At 43.3% G+C, this 16,838-nt stretch overlaps 1 protein-coding gene across 1 annotated transcript; it reads right to left on the minus strand.

Moving 5' to 3' along the window:
• Positions 1 to 1,054: 1,054 nt before the first annotated feature.
• On the minus strand, positions 1,055 to 13,713 carry LOC147903806 (putative metal-nicotianamine transporter YSL6). The gene is made up of 7 exons (XM_087401404.1): positions 13,524 to 13,713; positions 13,160 to 13,338; positions 12,982 to 13,079; positions 2,748 to 2,879; positions 2,307 to 2,499; positions 2,140 to 2,212; positions 1,055 to 2,007 (listed from the first exon to the last, which is right to left on the minus strand). Exons 1-7 carry the CDS (start codon positions 13,627 to 13,629, stop codon positions 1,055 to 1,057), a joined length of 1,734 nt encoding a protein of 577 aa, XP_087257530.1. The 5' UTR covers positions 13,630 to 13,713.
• Positions 13,714 to 16,838: the final 3,125 nt, after the last annotated feature.

Below are 16,838 nucleotides of genomic sequence, written 5' to 3' on the forward strand. Positions count from 1 at the left end.
CGTGTTAGTCACCTCAATACATAACCTACTAGTGGGATAGCCATGCCACTATTGAGACCGTCAGGCATCCCACCCATCGACCACCCCAAGGCCATTATATATTGCGACCTTGAGATCATTGTGCATCATGACTACCTTGTTGGCAATCTTGGAACTATCTACGTAATCATATTGAAAAATCCCTTTAAAGAGACTACAGAATAAGTTGATCCTACTGAAGATAAGTATAGTAAACTAAAGACACAGGATTATCTCAAGTGAAGGTAAATCCTAGATACATCTTTCCTTGATTAAATATGGACTAAGCCATTTCACTTTGAAGTCAAGACAAATGATTATATTATTAAGTTAAGGCATGCAATTGACTAAAAATGTGTGTGTGTGTGTGTGTGTGTGTGTGTGCATGCGTGCATGCATGCATGTATGTATGCACACACACACTCGACTTAATATTTTAAAAAAATATTTTTTGGCCCATCCTGTTTTGTGCTCCATTATTCACTAATGTGATTATAGAATCCATTTCAAAACTTGCAAGGGTGCGCTACTGGATTCCCTAAACACAAGTTGTAATTTAGTGATGTTGACTAGACTAAAAGGTCTGCATGAATAGAAGAGCCCATGCAAAATTTTTATACAAAAATTTGTCATCAAAATTTGGCCTCTAGTATCTTTAGATATGTACCACAGACATGGTCAATGCTAAGGTTCCAGAATGCTTCCTCATAATCTCTTTGTATTTTTAGGTGTTTAGTTACATTAATTACGACAAGAACTGATCTATCACAGCAAGTAAGCAACAAAAGTAGGCAACTCTCAGCTGATGAATATTTACCTGAAAAAGCAAAACTCCTCTACGATCTATCCACACCCTACAGATTCTAGAGAGACAAGGGTACTTCTGAGTACAAGTATGATACCAGAGAGGCAAGTAATAAGTCACGAGTACCCACTATCGGAAATGACATTAACAGAATTTATATACAAGCACCTTTCTTTATTATGCACTCAAAGTAGGACGATTCCAAGAAACAGAACAATACTTCATTCTCTGTTAATAGCTCGAAAAGTCCAGAGTCGCATAAGCCTTGCTGGCTACAAAGTACATGCATATTGGAGCTTGCACTTTTGCTAAAGCCAGAATGGCCGATACAATCATCCAAGAACCATCACCACACATTAAGCCAGAGGCTACAGCTGGAATATATACGTCTGCCTTTTCCTTGTTTAGTTTTTGCCAGCCCAACACTGCAATGCTGCCAATACACATATCTATGGCAAAGTAGGGTCCAATGTAAAAAGGTAAAGCCATTGCCATTGGTATCGGAATAAATTTTGAGATATTTGTAGGTACCCTATCTTTAATTACATTGGTGATTATAGCAAAAATAAGGAAAAGAATTGAAATGAAAAGGCAGTGCTTGGGTAAGGAGGAAAATCCCTGCACTCCAAGCAGGGCCATTTCTCGGAAAATCACAGCATAAGGAGCTGGATATTGTCCATCTTTCTGGCCAACTGGAAAAGCCTTCCAAAAGATCCAAAAGGTCAATGGTGCAATTATACAACCAATAAATGTGCCTATAACCTGGCTTGCAAACATTGACTTGGGTGAAGACAGTGTGAGGTAGCCCGTCTTAAAATCTTGCATCAAGTCAGCTGCAGAGGATACAATAACCATCATGACTCCACATGACACAAGGCCAACTATGACTCCACCATTGCTTCCTGCCCAAGATGATAATATGTAGAGCCAGAGCTTTCCATAACTCGATATAAGGCTCCAATCAGTCATGCCACAGCCATAGGCATTACAGAAGGCAAGGATGGCGGCTACACAGTAGCTCAGGACAACATAATACCATCGCATCTGATGAAATATTTTCGGAATCACTCCAACAGATATCGAAGCCAGCCCAAAATAGGCGAATGCAGCTACCTTGAAAGGTATTCTATCCTTCATAAAAATGTCATCCCTCTTTTGTTCATCAGGTGACAGCTCTTGTTTTCCTACCCAGTAAATGAGAAATTTAATTAGCTAGGCACATTTCAGAATATGGTGAACAATAACCATGCAAAATAAAGTTGCTGGGAGTAGTCCCCAGGAACTAGCTCTCTTGGACAAGTGCAAAGCACATTTACCATTATCCTTACTACTCGTAGGTTGGTAGCCGTTCCTCTGTTGAAGCAACGATGCAACTGTAATGCATGTGATCTTTACATACCGTTAGGAGAGCACCAAAATTTCCCCAAAATATTACCTGATTAAAAGAAAATCTGCGGAAATTTAGGGGATAGAAAATCCCTACCTTATAGTAGCTGTACAGACCTCGTAGGTTTGAGCCTGTTGCATCAACAGAATACCAAACACCTGCATAGCTGCTTATAAGGGGCCATATAAAAGCCCAAGACAAAAAGCCACCTAGGAGCAAAGAGAAGTTGACAAGATGCGGACAGATCATGCCTGCTCCCACGTATGTCATATTGAAGTCAAAATAGAACCTACATCAAGGATGCACTATTGAAGCTTGATAAGACATGGAAACAGTGAATAAGGGCTACTCCAGAGCACAATTTAAGTAATATAGCTTTAAAAAACGTTGTCTATTGTTTCTCTCACAATTTTGTAAGAAACCTTGCCCAGATGCTCATGGAAAAGAAAGTTCCCAGGAAAAAAGACAAGAATTTCTGAAACATGAATGGCACATCTATGAGTACAAAATGAAAGCCAGTGAGAAAATAACCGTTACTTGTTATCATAAGCTTGGAATCCGAGACTTGGAAAATGATCAAATCCACAGGCATCCTCAGGTCCACTGAAATTGAAAAGACTGAAGAAGAAGCTACCTAAGAAGTACTTTCCAAGGCATTTTATTTGTTTCCTGTACAAAAAATATCAATGCAGTCAATAGATACCCCAAGAATAGAAATTGCTACCTTGTGTGTGTGTGTGTGTGTGTGTGTGTGATAGTTACCAATTCCACACAAAAAAAAGTGTCATAGTTACCAGAAACGGCCGTTTATGGAAACGCCAAAATAGAAACGCTGTTTCGCAATCTCTATTTTTTTAAATTTTTTTTTGTGGCCCTCTTTTTTTTTTTCAAGAAAATTACTTCATTGAGTATGAATGAAAATCACGAGAGCAAGCTCAAATGCGGGAGTACATCATGCAATGCATGAGGAAAAATACAGCTCAAAGTGAGCTAATAAAAAACCAAGGCGGAGGCTGAACATGCCATCTCAACCCTGAAGAAGAAAGGAGATCCCCTCCAAACTCTAGAAAAAGTAACTCTCCTGACAGTGGCTGCTCTGGAGGATCCCCGCATGCTCGCCCAAATGGCCATCAAAGTGTGTACTGTGTCAGTCCAAATACTGGCCATAGTCTGGGAAGTGTGAACCTGGATACCCTCCATCGCCTCTGTACACCTGGCTCTCCAAATATGCCAAGCTACAATGCTAGCCAAAATCTCCCAAGACGTGTCTATTGAGGCATGAACAGCTCTGAAAGGAGTAAGGGGAACATCCTGGAGGGAAGAAGACTCCACTCAGTGTCGCCGTACAATGAAAGCTCGATCTGGATCATGTCCCTCGAAAAACACATGTGGGCCAGTAAGAGATAACCAAGCCACTGAACCCCATGTCATATAGAAAGGTGTTGTATGAAAGATGCTGAAAATCCTAGCAACACCTTTCCAGATCGTCCTCGCATGTCTGCACTCCCAAAGGCAATGCTGTACTGACTCAACTGCCATGTGACAAGTAGGGTCAGCCCCGAACCTGGATCTCCACAAGTTCACTGCAATCCCTCCATGAATAGAAACCCAAAAGAAACGAGTGATCTTTCTATTCTTAAGGGATTTCCAGAGCCTACGCCAAAAGTTATTCCGCATAGCTACGGAAATCTGAAAACTATCCCAATGTGGCGCTTTAGAGGGTCTCCAACCTCTACTGCTGAGCTGAAACCTCCTAGCATTTCTAACTGTGTAGCAAAAGAAGGGAAAGCTCTTCTCTCGGTGCCCCTCATCAATCCATATGGCCCTCTTTTGATTAAACTGTTTTTGCCTTCTTTTGATTAAAAGGTTTTTCGCCGATTCATCATCTCCTATCGTCGTTTTCGTCGCGTCCCGTGTTGCTTCTCTCCATCCTGCTGCTTTCTAGCCTCTCCATCTTTGTCATTTGATTCCTGGGCCCTAGCATCCGCAGCTTGCTCTCCTCTTCATCCCTCCATCCTGCAAGCTAGTAGCTGCTCTCCATCCTCAGGCTACTCTCAGTTCTCCATCCCTTCTTACCTCTCCATCCTCCTTCTACCTCTCATCCTCCTCCAACTCCTACCTCTCCATCCTCTGTCACCTCCCCGTCCTCCTTCTACTTCTCCATCCTTTCTCACCTCTCCATCCTCCCTCTCAAACTTCAGATTGTTGTAACTTCAAAGTTAGAAGTTAGAACTTAGAACTTAGTTTATGACACATGTTGATTGTTGAAGCATTATTCATGGATAATAGATGATGCTAGATAGTTCAATCATCATAGGAATTTAGAATCATAGAAGCATGCATGATGCTTCAAGTATAGATAATTGTATTATGTATAATTTGCACTCTATTGATAATTGTATTATGTATAAAAAGTAATTTTTTATACATAAATTGTACCATATTGCCGTTTCTTCTGTTTCCGTTTTTGCGGGGGCCGGAAACTCCGTTTCCCCGGTTTTTCCCGTTTTCCGTTTCGGCTGGCAACTATGGGGGGGGGGGGTGTGTGTGTGAGACAGACAGACACACACACACACAGACACAAAGAGAGAGAGAGAGAGAGAGAGAGACACACACACACACACACACAGAGGATGATCATCACCACCATCATCATCATTTTAACGTCCACTAGAGGAGGCTAAACACGACCTGTGGGACCAAAAGCAACATTACAAATGCCAATGGCATTTTCCAGAAAGAGAACAAGAAGAGAAGCTGTTGAGTTTTCTTGCCATTCTGTAAGTCTCTTATGCACAGCTTATGTACTAGCCATTTATCATCGCCCTCTCAGATTTGTTTTTCCAAACTGTGCCAGGGGAGAGGCCCTTAGTTATCCATAGCTACGTGCACTTTAGTTGCCTTGGAAAGTGTGAGTATTTAAAACCTATCCCCTCATCTTGAATGTGATACACGTTTTTGGAACCTTATTTTTTATGTAGCTTAAGGCTTGAATATTCCATATGATAGTCTGGGATGCTCTTCTATGGCTGCCAATGTTTCTTTCCCCCACCCTAATGTCCAAATCAAGATTTGATTGCTGCTTTTTCTCCTTGAGCTCTGTTTCAATGCTCCTTTTTAATGTTTAAATCCACCTTTTGTTGAACTGTATACTCAGCTTTCCTAAACTTCAAGACAGTCCACCGGCTTTTAAAATGTTTCCAAAACTGTCTCTGTACTGTGATTCCTATTTTCAATGAAACTACACCATCCACTGGCTCTTACAGTGTTTCCAAAAATGTCTCTGTCCACTCTCTTTTCTTGCCTGTGACCACATCTTCAATGCACTTTTCAAATTTTTAAACCTTTTCCTTGAGCTCTAGATTTTCCTTCTGCTGTTGTTAAACCTGCTATTGTAGGAGAAGAAAATGATCTACCCATGGGATGCCAGAAACCACATCAGTCCATTGGGGCTTTTGGCTCCTCGTTTGCAGCCCTGGTGCTGTTTTGGAAGCCTCCCTTTGGCCCTCTTGTTGCTATTTATGATGCCTCTTACTTGTCTATCTAGGGTTCACGTATCTATGAGTGCTTGGGTCAAAAGAAATTAAAGCTAAGTAAGATCACTGAAAAGGAGCACCGCCAAAGATAAATCTCTGGATATCCATGATGAACAAAAAATTGCAAGTCATTTTCGAAAAGCTCTGTAGTGGTGTCCTCCAATCGGTCTATTCAGACATTTGTGGTGAGGGTTGCCTACGTTCGACGTACGGAATGATCCGTACGTTCCGTACTGTTCCGTACGGTCGACTGTGTTTTAGGGTTTTTGGCCGATTAGGGTTTGTGGATCTGCCCGTTTTTGACCGTTTGGGGCCAGCCTCTCCTCCAAACCTGCATATATACCCCTCTCACCCCTCCCCCTCGAACTTTGGAGAGTCGGGGAAACTAGATGGGTCAAACTACCCAATCTGGAAGGTGAAAATACGAAGTCATTTAGTGGCTCAGAAGTTGTGGAAGTTGACAACAGGGGTGGAGGCAAAGCCGGAAGATATGTTGGACAACAAGGGGAAGCTTCTCATTCCAGTAGATGGAGAGGAGCTTGAAAGTTGGGAAGATAGAGATGCCCACTCCCTAGCATTAATCATACCACGGCGGACTCTGTTCTTCCGCACATTCAGATGGCCGAGACGTCTGTAGAGGCGTGGGCTATTCTAAAGGACCTGTATGAAACAGACAACACATCTTGTATCTTGCTTCTTCAACATCAACTGTACAATCAAGATATGAATGAGGGGGACAATGTTCATGACCATCTGACAAAAGTCAAGGTGGTAAGGGACCAGCTCATTGCAGTTGGTCAAAAGGTAGACTCAAGTCATCTAGCGTTGCTGACTTTACACAAGCTACCTCGTAGTTTCAAGAGTTTCGTGACTACGGTCACTGCAGGACAGATGACCAAGCCTCTCACCTTCGAGGAGCTTGGCCCTTTACTTTTGCAGGAAGAGGCTCGGGAAAACTATTTACTCAATCAGACGAGAAGGCTCTCGTGGCAAGGGACAAGCCCGGCAAGGGTAAGTTCAAAGACTCCAAGAACAACAACAACACCGAGGATGCAGAGAAAAAGAGGTAGATGAAGTGCTTCTACAATGAAAAGCTTGGTCATTCTACTAAGGAGTGCCGCAAGAAGAAGGCGGACCTCAAGCGAAAGAAGGAGTCCAAATCCAAGGAGGAGCCAAAGATTGAATCGGCAAATGTCACGACCGGCACTCTCTTCATCATCATTGAGTACTACTCCACCTATGCAGTCAATGAAGGAAAGGAAGGCTCGTACGTGGACAGTGGAGCTTCAAAACACATGTCCAACAACGAGTGGTTCAAATCCATGGAAGGTACGCAACCCAATTCCAAGGTCACTAACCAAACATGCCCTGTGAAGGGTGTTGGTAGTATTCTATTCATCACAACTGCAGGAAACAAGGAGCTGATTTCCGGTGTACTGTATGTACCGAATTTGTGCAAGAACCTTTTGTATGTCCATCAGATGGACAAGCACAACTCTTTCTCTCTGTCTTTGCCCACTTCTCTCTCTCTCTCTCTCTCTCTCTCTCTCTCTCTCTCTCTCTCTCTCTCTCTCTCTCTCTCTCTCTATATATATATATATATATATATATATACAAATACAACAACGGCAAAGTCAATGTCACATCCACGGCAAATGGAAAGGTGGTGGCTCAAGGAGTCAAGGAGCATGGGCTATATCGGCTCAACACTTTGTTGATGCACGGGAACCATGGCAGATCCAAATTATGGCATGAGCGGTTCGGTCACGTCAATTATGACACTCTTGCCGAGATGCAAAAGTCAAAGATGGTGGATGGACTTCCACCAATTGCAAGCAATGATCGTGTTTGTAGGGCTTGCTTGGAGGGCAAGCAACACACGGACAGGTTCCCACTGGATGCCTCATCAAGGGCCAAGAAGCCACTCAAGTTGGTTCATTCCGACATCTGTGGCCCAATGTCAACAAATTCATTCACAGGTTCGCAGTATTCTCTTTTATTTGTGGATGATTTCAGTCGCATAACGTGGGCATTCTGCCTGGCCAAGAAGTCTCAAGCTTATGAGAAATTCAAAGACTAGAAGGCCCAGGTAGAAAAGGAGAGGGGGGAGGTAATCAAAGCCTTTCGCACAAACAGAGGGGGAGAGTTCACTTCTACCGAGTTCAATGTATTTTGCAAGAAGCACGGGATCAAGAGCCAGCTCACTACAACTCGCACATATCAACAGAATGGAGTTGCTGAGAGGAAGCACAGGACCGTCACAGAGAAAGGTTTGACGATGTTGCGAGGGAGGAATCTCTCGAAAGCTTACTAGGGTGAAGCCATGAACACTGCTGTTCACATCCTCAACAAAACCAAGACCAAGGTTGTTGATGATAAGACTCCATATGAAGCTTACTATGGTAAGAAGGCAATAATATCTCATTTACGGATTTTCGGTTCTAATGCATTTGTTCATGTACATAAAGATGAGCGGATGAAGCTTGATTCCCATAGCCGAAGATGTATCTTTGTGGGATACAATGAAGAATCCAAGGCCTATCGTCTTTTTGACCCGGAAAAGAAGAAGATCCTTATCAGCAGGGACGTGATCTTTGAGGAGTCAGAGCCACAACCTACAGAAGAGGTTCTTGAACTTCCGTCATTACCCCACCCAAGGTCACCATCCAAGAGGTGGAGATAACTGAAGACCCCAAGGAGGAGGAGGCGACTCCAGCAAAGACACCTCCATCAGAGAAGAAGCTACCTCAGTGGTATTTGAAGACTTTAGTAGACTCACGGGTCACGGACATTCCCGAGAGCAGTTCCGGAGTGCGGCGGTATCAACGCAACACGAAGACTCTCTCCGTGATGGTGGCTCAGCTTGAGGAGCCCCATTCCTTCCAGGAAGCGAAGGATATTCCAGAATGGCAAGAAGCGAAGGATATTCCAAAATGGCAGGAAGCCATGCAGACAGAGATGGATGCCATTTTGAAAAATGACACTTGGGATTTAGTGCCCAAACCAACCAAGCAGAAGGTCATTGGGACTAAATTGGTGTATAAGCTTAAGTTCAAGTCAGATGGGAGATTGGACAAGTACAAAGCGAGATTGGTGGTGAAAGGCTATGCACAGTCAGAAGGACTTGACTTCGACGAGACCTTCGCCCCCACAGCCAAGATGGTGACCATTCAGACACTCATTGCCTTGGCTGCTCATCACAGTTGGCCTATTTTTCAGATGGATGTCAAGTCTGCATTTTTTTAATGGAACCCTGGAGGAGGAGGTATATGTGGCACAGCCACCAGGATTTCAGATTCCAGGATCCCCATCGAAAGTCTGCAAACTGAAGAGGGCCTTATACGGGCTGAAACAGGCCCCAGAGCTCGGTACCAGTGGATAGATGTCTTCTTTCAGAAGATCGGGCTTCAGCGGAGTCCATCAGAAGCAAATCTTTATCTCAACACAGAGGGGGATTTACGGCTGGTATTGATTCTATATGTGGATTACCTCATCATTACAGAGGATCATACGAAGAAGATTGCTCAGGTCAAGAGACTTCTCATGGAGGAGTTCGCGATGACTGACTTAGGCATACTTTGCTACTTTCTTGGGATTGAGGTGAAGCATGGAAAGAGCTGTATCTTTATTTCACAGGAGAAATATTGCAGGGAGCTACTCAAACGCTTTTGGATGGAAAATTGCAAAGCAACAGTGACTCCCATGAAAACTCATCTGAAGCTGAGTGTGTGTGATCATCTCAGCCGGTTGATTCATCACTGTATCAACGCATGGTGGGGAGTTTGCTTTACCTCACCAATACCAGACCGGATATTTCCTACTCAATTGGATTGCTCTATCAGTTCTCCGCCACACCCAAGAAGGCCCATTGGGACGTAGGTACGAGGGTGCTAAGGTACTTGAAAGGTACCTACACCTAGGGCATCACTTATACGAGAGGCATTGAGTTGGGAGGTTTCTACGATAGTGATTGGGCAAGTGATATTGATACCCGAAGATCGACTTCTGGATATTGTTTCTTACTCTCATCAAAAGCTATGTCATGGCTGAGTAAGAAAACCTACTGTCGCCCTTTCATCTACAGAGACGGAGTACAGGGCTGCTTATACAGCGACATGCGAAGCATTGTGACTCAGGTGGATCTTGGAGGACATGAATGTGGCACAAGAAGATGCAACGGTGGTTATGTGTGACAACCAAAGTTGCATAGCAATCGCCAACAACCTCGTGTTTCACGCATGGACGAAGCACATCGAGGTTCACTACCACTTTATCCGTGAACTCATCAACGAAGATGTCATAGAGTTGATGTACTGCCTGACCGACGACGACATCTCGGATGTCTTTACGAAGGCGCTTCCCAGGGAGCAGATGAAACACGTCATTCGACGCATGGGGATCGGCCCACAGTTGTGTCATTGAGAGGGGGTGTTAGAAATGTCACTGCCCACTTGTGAGCCCCCGATTCAAGGGGACAAGGGGGCAGGAGACTATAGGGGGATAAGGGCTGAGAGTACCTAGCTGTTTGGAGGCAGATCTTGTCCAGACCTGTGGCAGCACCCTGCGTGGAAGAATGCACCAGCACCATGAGCCCATGCAGGGGGATATGCAGCAGTACTTGGACCAGCCAGCAGCAGCCCAAAGGCCCAGCATATGGGGCCTTATATAGGCCAGGAGCTTGGCCCAGAAACCAGCCAAGGGGTTGGCCATTTTGGCCCCTTCAGGGGTCGGTGCAGTTAGCTGAAGCCAACCGGCCTAGTCGGCCAGTTTGAGGGCTCCAGGCCCTCCTATAAAAAGCCCCCCACTCCCCCCTCATTTCTCATCACCTGCACTGACAGGCCTTGCACCGGCAAGCGTACAGGGAGGGGAGAACACTCAGCTTTTGTTGACAGCAGCCTTGCTGTCCTCTGTGCTCATCTTTGAGCTTTTGTCTGCCCACATCTGTGGAAGAATATACATCTGAGTTTTGTCTCTATCTCTTTGAGTGTTGTTTCAGCTGCGATCGGCGGGAGTGTGAGGAGTGAGTGATTCTATCCTCTACTTTCCAGCATCTCCTCCCTGTGGCCCTATGTTGGACATGTGCCACTGTCACACCCGTTGGCCATGTCACTGGTCTGGTGAACATAGATGAAAAATCCCCGAGCCTGATCTATGCATCGACCCATGTCTCTTGCTCCAGGCCTCAGCTACATCATCTCCCTAGGTCCATGCTATCTGGCTGACACTCCCCCTCCGTCATTTGCACACATTGCTCTCCCCCTCTTTCTGGTGCATACTCTCCTACAGCCTCTCCTTCTGCAGCAACTCCCATAGTAGCTCCTCTTGCCTTTGCAGCTCCTTCCCTACGCAGTCCAAGCAGTAGTTCTTCCTGCTCCTTCCTCTGTAGCAGCTCCTCCTACTCCAGCAGCAGCAGCACCAGCCCCTTCTGCAGCTCCTCCTGCTCCTTCTGCAGCAGCAGCTTCCCCTTCTTCTCCTCCTCCTGCAGCAGCTCTGCAACAAGTCCTTCTGCAAACAGCACTTTCTGAGGCAGCTCTGCAGCTTCTTTTGCAGCAGCCCTTCTGCCAACTATTTTCCCACACAATTTTGCAGTGAAAGACTCCCTAAGCAATCCTATTCTCTCCGAGCAGCTATACTTAAACTTCGAGCCAATTCTGTAGCAGATTCACATTGTTTTCTGCATCGTTTTTGAAGTGGCATCAGAGAAGTAGAAGCACACAGTTGTGCTGAATCAGAATCTCGTTTTCAAAGCATTAGCTAAGTGTTACCGATGTGTGCAAACAGTGATAATTGTGTAGGCATCTTCCATCAGGATTGGAGAGCGCTTTGCCTTGAGCACCCTAACTAGGCTATCTATTGAGACACTGTTGTTTAAATAGACTTACTACTCAGCTTTGAGCTTCATTTTCATGACTTGTACAGTTGGGTCTCAAGTTTGAAAGGTGTTGATAAGATTTACTTCAACATCTTGATCTTGTATCTCATTGTAATAAAAAGCCTGGATAACCGGGGAGGGAAAAAGGCCGGGGGGGGTTCTTGGCCCCTTAATCATGTGTTCATCTTTTCTCAAGCAATATTGTACATTTCAGTTTTCGTCTTGCAAATTTATGTAGTAAAGCAATATTCCACAATCTTGTGCAAAGCAATCTTGCCCCTTCCCCTTTAAGAGAGCCACTGAAACACTTCATCAGCATAAGAGCAGAAGCACCATGTGACCTAGAGTCGACCTCCCTTCACCCTTCTTTCCTGATGCCTTTTTGAACTGCATCCTTGCGTCCTATAGATCCTTGTTATGTAACTTCTGTGATGTAATACTTCTAGGAAACAGCAGATCGAATAGCAGCCAAAGCCTGAAGAACAGACTGGTCATTGAGGTCACAGCAGCAACAGCAGCTCGAATAGCAACCAAAGCCTGAAGAACAGACTCGTCATTGAGGTCACTGGCTGCATGCCTGTATATGTGTGTGTGTGCACGTGTGCAAGAAATGAGGCACTACGACCAAGTAAAAGTAGTAATCAGGATTAACTATTGTCCCTAAATGGTTAGTGGCCTCAAGTGTTACTACCATAGTTTAAAAATTTCTTGTGAGCATGGCCCAGCATATACCGAGAGGTAGGATCCGAGAAAGCTGCCATTTCTATGCTCCAGATGAAACACCGACTTTGCATTGAAGTCAAAGGTGAACATAAGCTACCAATAGACGCAGAAAGAGTAGTAAACGCTGCAGGGGATTGCATGCAATATGCCATCTCAGAAAAAATTCCTGAAAAACAGCAAACTTACTGGGCTCATGATCTTTCGAGGAGATCGAATGACTTGCAGCTTCTCCTCGGTTACATGTCTTCGAAATATACGAAGTGTGACAACGCCTCCCAACATCGCTGAAACCGAAAGTGACAAGAAGGTCCAACAGGAGATGTAATCCCCAGATACGCTAAAGGATAAAAGTTATAACTTCAAATTAAACTTTGAAATAACTTGTTAACAAGTTCGCTAGATGTGAACAAGACCTGCAACACGGACGATGTTAGAAGCTTGTGAAATTCTTTACTTGAAATTTTATTCCACCCCTGTTTGGTTTCAAGGAAAAGACAGTTTTTTTGAGAGGCTAATCAATTTTCGAATCGAGTCTAGCGTGGAAATCAATGGATAATCTAGAAAAGTGCAATAATCAGACATCGAGCAGTTTTGTTGGCTATGGACTTGTTAATTAGGCTACCGGAGTTAAGACTCTTACTGTGCTCGTTTGACTCCATGGTCTGTATGAAAACTGTTGATGAGCACTGCAGTCGCCGTACCACTGGGGTAAGTGAGTTTGTAATCAACAATCAAAATCTGCCCGGCAGCCACAATGCTCTAATTAAGATAAACAACGGATATAGGTTGCTAGCCAATGCATACTTAAAAGCTTGTACCTTACGAAGAGGAAGCACCGCCACGAGACCAAGAAAACTGACTGCAAGTAGATAGCCAATTATCCAGCCCAACCCTGGGTTTTTCACCTCTGCAGAGCTGTCTGCATGGCCTTGACCACTCGTATTAACGATATCATAAGTTCTCTGGTCCATAGCGATGAGGTACGTACTGAACCCACCTAAAAAGTTAAGGCAAGTCTCATGAAGCTGAATGTTAATAGCTACGCTACTAAAAGTCAAGAGTCCTATAAGGAATCATCTTCGGCAAGTGCGATCTCGATTAAATTTGGAGGAAGCACGGGGTATCACTTATTTAACAATGCAAGGTATCTGGTAATCTGGGAATGGCAAATGCAATCCGTACCACTAAAAGCGACGCCATAACAGGCGACTATGCAAGTCTGGATCACTGTGTTTTCTTGTCTGGTGAAGGGCTTATGTGCAATGCCTATCCTAGTAAGCAAGCTCATCCAAGATTTGATGCAGAAAAAGCTAAGCAGACCCGCCGATACATTGAGAGAGGGGATAATTCCAGTCGTCAAGCTGAGCTTATGAATGATGATGCAGAAAAGAGCACCCAAAATTGCACTGACTACGATGCCACGGACCATGACTTGAGCAGTCCACAGAGGGATCTCTGTGAGGGCAGCCTCCCCAAGTTTTTCATTCTCTTCGTCTTGTTGGTCGAAGGAACTTCGGAAGCATCGACACTGTGTGGGATCTTTCCTGCGGCTGTGGGTTTCGATCTCGAATGCCATCTTCTTCCAAATCGGTAGCTGGCGAGAGATTCCGTGCTCGGATCTGCAGTCAAAATGCAGAAGCTGATGATCAAGAGAGACAGCAATTCAAATGTGCATCTATACAGAAAGCACATTTGAATTCCCTGCTCGGATCTGCAATCAAAATGCAAAAGCTGATGATCAAGAGAGACTAGAATTCGAATGTGCATCTACAGAAAGCAATTCAAATGTGCATCTACAGAAAGCACATTTGAAAGAGAGACAATTGTAGAGAAAGCAATTGAGTGCTAGATTCAGGCATATGTCTTCTTTCTTTATACGGCCACAAGTTAGTCTTCCTTCACAATTCAAAGTCTTCCTTAGGCTAGTTAGTGACTAAGTAGACAAATGAGCTTTCTTTAGACGGTCATAAGTCTTCCTTATGCACGTGAGAGCACTCAAAGCACGTGCTCTCCATGCAATGATGACGCAACAAACACTTTGCTCGCCTCGAGAGAGCTTCCCTGTGTGTCTACTGTGACTCGAAGGCTAGTAGGAAGCTGGCACTGCTAGCACTTTGTTGGTAGTTCAATGGGCTTATTTTTGTTTGGTTTGAGTTATTCCTTGTTTTGTTTGTGGGAATGTGTCATGTTTTGTGTTGTAGTTGTGGTGATATTGCAGTGTTGGTTGTCTTTAATTGGTTATTTTTGTGATGAAGGATGCTCCTAATGGTTTGTCTTTAGCACTTGGTGTTGTTCAACTTGAGTGAGGTTGGCAATAGCAAATTGGTAGCATATTTCGTTGATGTGTTGTTAAGGTTAGTTGGTAAGGTTGTTAAGTAGGTGTTGGTTTCTTAGAAGGAGGCTTTTGGTGTTGTTTCGAATGATCATTGTGACTCGAGAGGCTTGTTTGGGCTGCTCAATGTTGTTCTAATATGTGTTTTTGTGATCTTAGTTTGATCTATTCATTTTACAGGTGGTTGTCCCAATTTTCAAGATTCTAGAGGTATAGTTGAATTTATTTGTTGATGTACTTATTTGCACTTGTTTGTGTTTTGTATCTATGGAGGTCTTCTTTGATTGTTTTTCAGTTTTGCAGATTGTACTGTTCATGGTTCTGGTTGTTCATCCGAGGGATGGTGTCCAAGATTTTGTTGGTCTGAATGGCATTGATGATGATTTTCCATGTTGAAGCGGAGAGTGCTAGTGATTGTGTTGGTTGTACTAAGGGTTCACGATATTTGGTAGGATTCATAAGGAGGGAGCAAGAGGTATTTAGAGCTCATTTGGTATGAGTGAGCTTCCCTTTGATATTTTTAAGAATTTACTTTAATTACTTTGAAAATCTATTTTTAGCTTTTCACATGATTTTTATAACTTTAAAACTTCTTTTTTTTTAATTTGAGATTAGTGGTATATGTTATTTCCTAGATCATTCTATGTGATTTGTATGAGGATTAAGGCTTGCTCTTTTAAAACAAGCTAGCTACCTTCAACTTCTACCATTACATATTATCTATTAGTGCAACCTACCGCTGACCATGCTATTACAATTTGATCTTTAATTCTTTTACACTTCTAGTGCTTGTTTCTCATCACCACCTACAAGAGCTTACTCCAAGCACATAGTCCATGCAATCCAAGCACCTAGTGCTAGTTGCTTATTTTGCAGATTTGACAATAAATAGCATATCAAAAAACATTTTTTCATAATTGTGACCAATAAAACTATTGCTCTATCTATAGCAAACTACCTTTATGATAAGAAAAGTTGGATTATCACATTTTTTCAACACTTGTTAGAAATTCTTAGTAGTGCAAATGTGGTTATGGTTCCAAAGTTTCCCATTATGTAAATAATAACTTTATGTATTTTTTTTTCACTCAAAGTCCATCCAAATTTAAGAAAACTTTGGAAGATTCTTGTATGCAGCTTTTGTGGTCAAACACCAAAAACTAATATTTTCCAATCTTGATTTTGTACATATCTAAGAGGCTTCGCAAGAACAATACTTGTGGAATAAGCTTGTGGATCCCACAAGATGACACAGCATAAGACATGAGGACCAAGCAGCATGATGAAGAAGCTGGCAGTGAGGGACAACTTTGGCGACGATGGTGGCAGCTAGTCTCCATGACAACATCACTACTCATGTAATAATAGTGTGGGATGTGAGTATGAGTGGAGTGAATATTTTTAAATACCATGTGTATGAATTATAAATACCTTGGTATGGGAATAGATTGTTTGAGTGAGATATTATTGGATGCTATTGGGAAAATAAAGATGAGTCATGTACTTTGAGTGGCCCAAATGACTACATGGACTCCATAATGCACTAAAATAATGTGGAGAGAACATGCCAAGCACATGGACGTCATGTGGAGGAGTGTAATGTTAAGAGGAGTCCTTTTAGAATTCCTATGTGGAATATGGAGGATGTTGACATGTGGAAAAGAGAGGGTCCCGTGGGGTCCATGTGGAAGACTCTTGACTTTCTCTCAATATTTTAAGAGTCATGAGCATCTTGTGATGGGACACCTGTCAAAATGCTCCCAAAATGACATTTGATGGTGACCCATGTCCTTATGTCACCAAGGAGTGAAGGTATCTTCTGGTTGGAAATATAATAAGATGAAGAAGGGTGAGAATTGCTCTATAAAACCTAAGCCGCTCTCCTCCTTCTCAATCTCCCATTTCTCTCTTTGTAGCTTTTCCATCACTTTGTATCTATCTTTTCCTTCCTTTCCACTCTCCTTAGAGCATTAGGCTCTCCCTTTTATACCCCTCTCTTTGCTTTGGATGTCTTGAATAAAGCTTATGCTTCCTTTTCCTCATTCTTCTCCATCTCCTTTCTCCCCGCTTCAAAGCTTAGTATGCGAGTGAGTTATCTTCAGATCTGTTATGAGGGTATTCTCTACTCCCTTGGGCAACCTCAATTTGCTATGTATCTTGGAAGA

This window comes from Dipteris shenzhenensis, chromosome 3 (genome assembly GCF_047967505.1).
Source record: "Dipteris shenzhenensis isolate YYH24624 ecotype China chromosome 3, Dip_SZ_1.0, whole genome shotgun sequence".
NCBI lineage: Eukaryota > Viridiplantae > Streptophyta > Polypodiopsida > Gleicheniales > Dipteridaceae > Dipteris > Dipteris shenzhenensis.

Bases quoted from the DNA above. Each gene is read 5' to 3' on its own strand.
- LOC147903806 (XM_087401404.1), bottom strand. From the start codon at position 13,629: ATGAGCTTGCTTACTAGGATAGGCATTGCACATAAGCCCTTCACCAGA. The intron at 13,080-13,159 runs GTACAAGCTTTT...GCTGCCGGGCAG, and splicing joins CGGTGCTTCCTCTTCGTAAG to ATTTTGATTGTTGATTACAA. The intron at 2,880-12,981 runs GTAAGAGTCTTA...TTTTTTGTACAG, and splicing joins CATGGAGTCAAACGAGCACA to GAAACAAATAAAATGCCTTG.